Source organism: Crocodylus porosus, unplaced genomic scaffold (assembly GCF_001723895.1).
Source record: "Crocodylus porosus isolate Cpor-Errol unplaced genomic scaffold, CroPor_comp1, whole genome shotgun sequence".
In the NCBI taxonomy this organism is placed as follows: Eukaryota; Metazoa; Chordata; order Crocodylia; family Crocodylidae; genus Crocodylus; species Crocodylus porosus.
The window spans coordinates 12,673,541-12,683,342 of NW_017728921.1; the positions used below are offsets into that span (position 1 = coordinate 12,673,541).

Genomic DNA, 9,802 nt, shown 5'->3' on the forward strand with positions numbered 1-9,802 from the left:
AAAAATAGCCAGCTAGGGGATTAGCCCTAACCCCCTCCACACTTGGCTTTTTTGGAGACAAAGATGTAGTTGCTTAAGGAGCAAAAGACTGAAGGCATATGCACAATCCCTGATTTTAGGCTCCTCTACCAGCAGGTGAGGGGTGGAGGGGTCTCTGAGTTAGTTTAGGACAGGCATGGCCAACCTGTGGTACAGGCTGCCACTGTATGTGGCACATGGCAGATGAGGGAAGGGACTGGTAGCACAGTAGCAGATAGGGCAGGAAGCAGAAAGCTGGACAGGGAGCACAGGGACAGAAAAAGAAAGAAGAGCAGCAAATCAGTCAGAGAATACAGGGCCGGGAGCAGAAAGCAGGGCGACAGATTGGCTAGGGAAAGGGGATCAGGGTGGCAATGGGGAGTGAAGGTGTGGGGCTAATTTGTAGTATACCTGCCGAAAAGGTTGGATCTCACTGGTCTAGAGCACAGAAGAATTAAATGGCATCGTGAAGCAGGACAGACTGGGATTCTGCACTCAGTTTTTAATCCCCATTGGGAAACAACAGAATAATCAAAGGAAATGAAGTTGGGCAAGTTACAAAAGAAGTTATTGGGCACCCTGTAGGATTTATCAGGTGGTTTTTAAAGCTCAGTCTCTGCTTAGCTGCTTTATTGGAAAATATCCACCCATTCATTTCAGCTTGTAGCAGTGTTGATGGGCTTTTGACATTTTAACTAAGGGGTCTACGGTGTCACTGTGCTAGGAAGTAGCGTGGTCCCGGGCATCTGAACTGGATACTGGGTAGCCTGGGTTCTATTCCTGTCTGTTGCCATTGGTGTGACACTGGGCACACCTGCGCCTCTTCTCTGGGCCTCCCTCCCATCCTTTGTGTAGTTAAACAAGCAGCTTCTGGGGGCAGGGCACTAACTGTCTCTAACTGTCCATTTGTACAGTGCCTAGTACAATGCATTCATGCTATCAATTGGGGCTTGGGTAGATGTGGCCCAGATATTACTACTACTGCTACTACTGTTACTAAATAATAACAGATGACGGTGATTAAATGCTGTTGGCTGCCAGTGAGAGATAACATTTAGCACTAATACAGCAATATGCATAGTCAAAGCACAGTACAAACATTGACTAATTAATGCCATTAACTTCAGCTAGAAAAGTTTTGTGCTGCAGAGTACAGCCATCACTTACGCTATTTTCTTACTTTGTAGACGTCAAACCCAATTGATGTAGCAGGCAGACCAGGCACAGTCCACCATACTCTCTTACAGAAGACTCCAGGGGTAAGCAGCCATATGTAATCTTTCTTTTACTGTGTCTTTAACGCCAATAAACAGCATGATTGCTCATAATAAAGGAAATACAATTTGAGCAAGAATTAGCCTTTCTCTTGGCTTGTTTTATCTAGCAAGGTGGTGATAACCTTTGCCAATTGAGTGCAAGAGGATTTACTGACTCGTGTGAACAAAATCAAGCCAAGTGGGGCAAGAAGCTCCTTGAATCTTGTTCTTCTTAGCCCTGATGAGACACGCTCCACTGCAGGACAGTCACTTGGTTCAGACAACCCTTGGCACTGTGGCTGCTGACTGACATGGGGGAACCCATGTGCCTTACCAGCAGCAGCAGTGCATTAGTTGCACCAAACTCTGCAGCGTCTGTATAGATCAGGTGCTCCAGTGGGGCTTTTTTGGCACTTTTATCTAATAGCTGATTCAGTCAATCAGCTATTAGATAAAAGTGCCAAAAAGCCCCACTGGAACGCCTGATCTATACAAATGTTTGGCAAGGTGGGTCGAGCTAACGAGATGCCTCTTCTGGGCGTGTGCTGGGCCAAGTGCAGGGATGCACAGAGTTTAAAGTAAAGCACTTTGCGGGTGGGGGCATGTTACATCTGTAAGCAGCCTGTTCGGTTACTGTCATCCAACTGCTTTGCATGTCATAAAAACTCGTGCAAGAAATCGGTGCAAGAAATGAAAAAAGAAGTCTTAAAGCTTTTGGGGTTATCTCTGTCACAGAAGCCTTCTCCAGAATCATGTCCTTCTATAGGTTTAAGAAAGACTCTGATTATTGTTTGTTCTTCCTTCACAGGTGTCAGACCCCTATAGGCCTCCAGTAAGGGTGAGTAAAATTTGTGTTGGATTTTTTAACTGTTTAATCCATTTTGCATTTCACATGTTTTTGTAGCTGAACACTGAACAGAAAGTCTCAGGCTCATCCTTCACTTGAAGGAGCATTTAGGCCGTCTCTGTATTAATACCATTTGGGATAAAACTCAAATCTTATTTTGCCTCAGTTTACCTATAGTATGTTTCCTGGTATAAGTTGACAGGCCTTGAATATAAAATGACTATGCAAGACATTACAGCCTTGTACTTCTAAGCACATTCAGGGTCATGGCTGCTCAACCTAATGACCAAAATAAGCATGTACTACTCTACACACTGCCTACCCAACAGAGCCAATGCAGCTAAGAGTAAGCCGCCTACTTTCCTGGCTCAGGCATCACAAACAGAACAGGTGAAATCTGCTCTATTAAAGACATGTTAATACTCTTCATGTTTTTCACATTGGATTATGGGTGGCAATATACAAGTCCGAGACAACAGAGCCCAGAGTTGTTTTGCAGAGCAGTTCCACATGCTGGTGTCCGCATGCTCTGAGTCATAGCAAAACAAGGAAAATATCACGGTTTCCCTCTCCCCCCTTTTCCTTTAAATTCAGTTTAATTCATTTCAAAAGAAAAAGAAGAAATGGTTGGTCACCTCCTCTGCCAGCAGAGCGACTGGCCTCTTTCATTTCTCAACTGCCCGTTTTACAGAAAGGGAAATGAGCGGTTCTGTCAGAAGGCTTTGTGGATTGCGAGCACTTAAGTTAATGTACATTCTTATCCTTTCAATTGCAGAAGCCTGGGAAGTGGTGTGCAGTTCATGTACAGATTGCCTGGCAGATCTACCATCACCAGCAGAAGATAAAGGTAATGTGGCCAATTTATGGAATGAAGCCAAGTTTGCTGGTTTATTATAGGTTACATTCTAGTGACTAATGGCAGGAAGCACTTACTAGTGATGATGCTTCAGCTTGAGATGTGTAGATTAACTAAGACTTTCAATCTTTTAACATCTACTGTAGAAGCTGTTAAGTTTCTCTGAGGGAAAGGGAGTTTGGCTCAAGGATAGCAAAATAAGCAGGAGATTATGAAGTATGCTGCTAGAGGGAAATCTGAAGAGAGAAAAGGAGAGGATAATTTTGCCTGTGATCCAGCCTTGTAAAAGCCTGTGTGTTTGATACCATTTCTGGTCTACACCAATACCTCCTGTGGATTATGCCATATCATCTGAATCAGAATTAAAAGACCGATATAGTGAAGAAGACTTTACAAACAGAGTTGGCAAATAGAATGAGAGTTACTGTGTTTGAGGGTCTTGGGTTTTTCCTTTGATATTATTGAGGCAGAAGGGAAGGATTTAAAGCTGAAGAGGTGATAGGAGCAGGTACACTGACTGCCATTACACCTCCACTTAAAACGGCAGCTACCACAGTGAAAACCATTTCTGTAGTGATTTTTTTCTTTCCCTGGCCCCCACAGCAGTTTTTGCCTTTTGTTAATAATGGGCATGAACTACTTTCACTAAAAGTCCTTTAATTAATGGCACCAAAACGGATCAATGTAAAATTCAAGAAGTAAAAATACCATGTTTATTCTGTATGTTTATAAGAAAGGCATATGTATTCACATAGGTGAAATTTCTGTGCATCCATTTGGCTTTTTGATCATAGCCATGTGCACTTCTTTAGCAGTAGTTGTTTCCCCTCAGTATCCCTCTTTTCTCCCTCCCCACTCTTCGTTTTGAGGTTACTCATTGTAAGAGAGGAACAGCCTATGAAGATCTGTCTCTGAGCTCAAAGCAAAAAAACATGCAACTGTCGGGCAATTCTTAAGGCTTGGTTCTGTCTGTTGCTTTCAGCCAGCAGAACGTTTTTTGTCAGGTCGAGACTGCAGACTGATCCTAGGGTGCTGTGCACTTAGTGTATCATGTTGCATGCTCCACTGTGTATGCTGTGGGGCTAAGAGCTCACTTCAGGCCTTATTCATGTGGATGAGGCAGGCAGCTGAGAGGCTGTGGAGTGAAATGGCTTTACAGATGCTGTCAGAGCATGACTGTGGTACATGACACTGCCATCATTCTTGCTAACTCTTCCTAGCAGTACTAAGCTGGAGTGAGCTTGCACTCTCTCTCTCTTCTCCCCCACCCCAAAGAAAGGAAATGCATAATCAGATTGTTCTTGTATCATCTGACAGCAAATGCAGCTGGATCCCCACAAGCTAGAGATAGGCGGTAAACTTGACCTGTTCAGCAGACCTCCTGCCCCTGGAGTGTTCCCAGGATTCCACTATCCACAAGACCTTGCCAGGCCTCTCTTTTCCACCACAGGTAAGGGGAGAATCATTGTTTATTGTAGAAATAATACACAGTCAACAGATTTCATGTTTTCCCTATTTTCCCCAATAATTAAAGTAGCTCAATGTTACTGCATAATGTTGTGAAAATATTGGAGAATATAGTTGACTGTGATTTTAAAACACAGATCTCCTGGTCGTACTGTTTCCTGCTATTCCAGTTCAGAAGGCATAGGGGACTAAGCCACAACCCAACAGGTAGTGACAGGTAACACTGCAGTCTGATAGGAATTGGTTTACTGAACTTGGGTCTGTCCAGCTGACTTCTCATATACCTGACAGATCTTGCTGTGTAGGGCTGGTCTTTAAAAAAAAAAATTTTTTTAAATTACAATCGGTATTTCAAGTTTGGTTTCCTTATGCCAGACTTGATAAAAGAAAAACTTCAGCAACAGGCATAGAGAGTAGGAGAAATCAACAGCCACTTTTTCCTAAAACATTTGATTTTGAAAAAAAAAAGCAATTTAAAAAAGATCAAAATCATCCACTTCAAAAATTTCCAATGCGAAGCTGTTAAGGTCAAGCAAAAGAATTAATTAATGAGGTACCATTTACTAGGACCAGTTGTTTTCTGTGTAATGCTGGCTAATTTCACAGTGTGCAGTTACCAACATAAAATAATCCATATTGATCACTTGCCAGTGACCCTGCTGTTCACACTGTGGATCATTAAGTTTTCCAGCTGCACGCTAGTTAGTTTCTTTTGCTCCCAGGGCTCACTCTTCCTCCAACCATCTTTTGATTCTATTTCTGTGTGGTGTTAGAGGCCAGTGTATCCTCAGAGATGAGTTGGGCCCAACGCTGGAACCAGTTCAAGACTGGTGCAGTCCTGGGACTGGGACCGACAATCAGCTGATTGTCAGTCTCAGCCCAGAGATCGCTCCTGTTCATATCAGTCTGCATGTGCCCAGCTTTCAACTTGCCAGTGAAGGGGAAGCCCAGGAATCATGACAAGTAATATTGGTGCAATTGGGATCTGATGCAATCCCAAAATCATGCATCCTACCATAAACATGGTATGGCAGGAGGCACAAATGTGGGGATAAAGGGACCAGACCCCATTATGCCATTAAATGAACATGTGCCAGGGGCCTTAGAGGCACATAATTACCATATTTCCTTGACTATAGGACAAGGTCTTTTCCCCCAATCAACATGGGTAAAAGAAAACCCGTTTTAAATACTCATATGAAGCAGAAGGGGGGAGCAGGCAGTTGGCTGTGGCTCTGACTGCCCATCTGCCCAGGTTGAGGCCAGAGTCAGACCCACAGCAGCCTCCTGCCACTTTCACTTCTCTATAGCTTCTGCTCCCTGCCCACCCCCTTCCCTCCCCTTTACTGTCAGGTGCAGCTTTGCTCCAGCTCAGGCTGGGGACTTTCCCAGGCACAGAGTACACAGAAACTCCTTCCCAAGCCCAGTCAATCATCAGCACTGACGCTGCTGTATGGCCAGGCAAGGGCTGAGCTTCTATGTGCTGTGCTCTGGGACTGAGCAGCATCTGACAGTAAAGATGGGGGAGAGGCAGAGACTGGGATAGTAGGGGGGAGGGTCAGAGGTTGTGAGGAGCTAGGGATGGGGGGTGCAGTTAGCAGAGGGGGCCAGAAGGCTGTAGGGAGTACTAGTGAGTGGGGCAGAGGGCAAGGGGGAGCACCTGATTTCCCCACCACCACCAGTCACTGCCCTCCCTGCTGTATCAGTGGAGGTGGCAGGATTCATTAGATTATAAAACAAATTATGCATTTTGCATATATATAATTTAATTATTGGGGTTTTCTCTTATATTCAAGAAAATACAGTAACTAATTAGTAGGTTATTCCTTTTGGTGATAGTGTCACCTATGTACATTTGTGACTAATTTAATACATATGATCCTTTTCATCTGTGATACAGCCCTGTTGCAATTAATGAATAGCATGAATTCTTTCCAAAATATAAAAAAGGAAATCATAGTCCAGCATCGACTTGAGAATCAAATGCAGGGTTTAGGTGGCTTTCAAGATCTACATCACAGGGAGCATTTATCTTTCTGCAGTGATCTACTGGAGTGATTTGTGACTTCACAGAAGAGCAATGTCAGTAAAACCTTTATACCACATGACCTACAAGCATTTATGCTGGCACTCAGATATTGTGGTGCTTGTGTCTTTCTGCATGTACTTAGACACGTTTATACACACAGCTAATATCCACAGACACTCTGATTACTTCAACTATGGGAGCCATTTTCTCCCTTAGTCATCTTCAGTTAAGTCAGTGTTGTTTTTTGAAGATACCTGTTTCACATTTGGTTTTGCTGCTTGGGACCATTTTGTAGCAGTTTGCAGTCACAGTCAGAAACAGACTTTTGAATTGAAGCCAGCGTCCAATTAGTGTCCTGAAGAATTTTTTTAAAGAAGCAAACATGGCCAAGAAATACATGCATCTCCAGTGATGGAAAGCGACAAGCTTCTCTTAACAAAAGCGAGAAGGGAAATAGTATGGAATAGATTTGTTAAAGAAGGCAAATTAATAGAATCTTTACCTCTACCAGAGATAAATAACTTTATAGCAACTAGTCTGCGAGTATATTAATCACAACAACCGTCACACAGTAAATCTAAGTAAAGGGTGCTATCAGAGAACAGCAGAGTGAACAAACATTGCAGCGGTAATATATAGATGAATAAATCTCTTACTCTGCAATCTGAGGCATTCTTTTCCCCTTATCAAACAAGCATGTAGTTGGCGTGAATCATTGGTTCTGCTGCGTTGCCTTGCTACTGTGGGAGACATAAGTTATCTTAGGGCCACCTGTCTTCAGGACGGATGTTCAGTTGCCCGGCAGACGTTATATTTAATAACTACCTGACAGGCCACAATGCTGCTCCTGGCTTTCTCTGGAGGATTTTTTATTATCGGCCCGTGTAGCTGAGTTTGTAAGCCGTCTCCTTTGAAGAAATCTCCCATCCGTTATACACCTTCTGAAATCTTAAAAGGATTAGAAAGATGACAGTCTCCATCCATCTTGAAGCAGTGGAGCAGTCAGAATGTTTATAGATAACTTCAGGTTTCGTTGCTGTGGTCTCTCTCAAGTTTCCTTAACTCATTTTCTGGCTGCTTAGGTTTGCAGTGCCCAGGTTGGTGAGAGACTTGCCTCTCTTGCTCTCTAGGGCTTTATAATCTGCTCACGTTCAGGACACTTTACTGTGTGTAGTGTTGACCCTCCACGCAGCATTTTCATTGAGAACGCACAGGTGCATCCAGGTTTGAACTGAACCATGCGCGCACTTAGGACGTGATGACTGCCCATGCTCGGGTAGCAATTTTTGCCGTGTAGGTTAAATCCTACCCACTGCCATCTCTGTGACCCTTAGTGCCACATCCATCTGGTGCCATGTTAGATCAAATGCTGTTGATCTTATCTGCATGGGCTCCTTTTTATTCTAATTCTAGTGGAGGTTACCATTTTATACCCACAGAATACATTTCAATGAAAAAATACAGTGAACGGCTTTACATGGCTGGGTCAGTTTTGTATGCGACTCTAGCCCTGTCTCAAAGTGCTCCTTCTGGTGTTGCTCAGTGATTGAATGTCATTAGTTCAGACTAAAATGGGATGGGACTGCTTGTCTTGAACACGTATGCAATGGTCTTGCTTACTTTGGATGAGACTGCAGGTTATATTTACAGCACACTAGTGCCTAAAACTTTCCCACTGTTGGTACACAATTTCAGCTGCAACGGTGATTTAGTTCCAACCTAAAAATACAATGCAGTCACTGATTTCACTGGATCAGGTACACCTATGCCAGTGTGCTCTGTTACTGTGAATGACCCAGCACAATTTAACCCTTACTTGTCTGTGAAATACATTGTAATAAATAACAATGCTGTCATATGGAGAAGAGACATTAAGTTCCCTGTTAGAGGTGTATTAACATATGATGCAAGATCTTACCCTTACCACTTGCCTTGCCTTTGTAAACTGCATTAACCTTGATTTACTGTACCAGCTTTCAGATGCTGCTCTTCCACTTGCGTCATGATTAAATGTCTTGTGCTTTCATATCTGCCTAATGTGCTGCATGGGTAGGAACCTCAGTAAAAAGGTATCACTACTTTATTCTCACAGGTGCTGCACATCCAGCCACCACTCCTTTTGGGCCTTCACCTCATCACAGCAGCTTCCTGCCTACTAGCCACTTGGCAGGTAAGTGTAAGTAAACCCTGCTTTCATATTTATTGTACTGTTTAAGTCACTCCCTGGCTTAACGATGTCTGAGATACCATAGTTATAGATGATAGAAGCTTATACCCTCTCAGGGAGGAGAAGCTCTTTAGGAAGCCTCTCTCCCAATTCCCCACATCACACCCTTCATTCCCATCTCCAAAGTAAAAACAACAGAATTAATACATTCCTCTGTGGTGAGGGATGCATAGTCTCAGGACTTGGTGAATGAGAAGATGCTGTGCCCATCACGTACATCTTAGAGTGAGACCTCTGTACAGTTGAATGTGTGTGATGGGCTCAAGGGAACAATAGAAATTTGCTTCATTAGTTTTAGAAATCCATAGGAGGCTTATCAAATGGGATCTCAAACAATACATTGTTTAAAATGTGTTCATGCTACATCCCTTCCCACCTGTTAAGTTCCTGGCTGGGTTTTTTTTTATTAGAGCTAGACAAATGATTCTTGGCAAATAACAATTCAGGAAGTTTTGCCTGCTCCCTATCTGGCTATAAGTAGACCTGGATTTCCTCATTCTGAACTGCTCACAGAATGATTTCTTCTTCAGCAAATTGCCCATGAGCAGTTCATTGTCAAAGTTCAAGCTGTGTTGGCTAATTTTTACAGCTACATTCACCCAATCCATGAACAGCACATGCAGTGTGACCTGGGTGAACTGTTTCTCACACAGACACTGATATTTATTTGTTTTCTTCACTTACCTTTCAGCGTTCAATTAAAATTAATTCTCTCAGCAAACAAATCACTAGATTATTCAGTACCAAAGTGAATTAGTTTAAAAATTCTAATTTATGTGTGGAAAATTTTGTAGTGAATACCCAGCTTTGATATTGAGATTAGGAGCTTTAGAGCTGTTCAGAAGTGTGTGGTAGTTATACTGTGAAAAAATGAATGCCCTGACTCGGGCATTACTTTCACATTAGCACAAGATGATAAACGGCCCTCTGAGGCTGTAGTCAGTGCCGCTCATGCATGAGCCACTGTTTCAGCAACTCATTGGGTACTCGTCCATTCATCTGGCAGCTCCCACCACATGTCCAGGAGGGCATAGGGGGCATGGGTCCCTGGATCTGCATGGGGCGGGGCGGGTCAGGGCTGCACCAAGCTCTTCCCAGTGGG

General features: G+C 43.3%; 1 protein-coding gene across 10 annotated transcripts in view; it reads left to right on the forward strand.

Moving 5' to 3' along the window:
- Nucleotides 1-9,802, forward strand: part of FBRSL1 (fibrosin like 1) — a 671,310-nt gene that overhangs the window by 652,702 nt on the left and 8,806 nt on the right. For 7 of the 10 annotated variants that reach the window (XM_019538998.1, XM_019538993.1, XM_019538999.1 and 4 more), the window contains 5 exons: nucleotides 1,206-1,277; nucleotides 2,083-2,112; nucleotides 2,897-2,968; nucleotides 4,295-4,427; nucleotides 8,566-8,649. In XM_019538998.1, the coding sequence (XP_019394543.1) occupies nucleotides 1,206-1,277; nucleotides 2,083-2,112; nucleotides 2,897-2,968; nucleotides 4,295-4,427; nucleotides 8,566-8,649 (391 nt within the window). The remainder of the gene's footprint in view (nucleotides 1-1,205; nucleotides 1,278-2,082; nucleotides 2,113-2,896; nucleotides 2,969-4,294; nucleotides 4,428-8,565; nucleotides 8,650-9,802) is intronic. The other 3 variants (XM_019538994.1, XM_019539000.1, XM_019539002.1) reach the window with 1 other exon arrangement.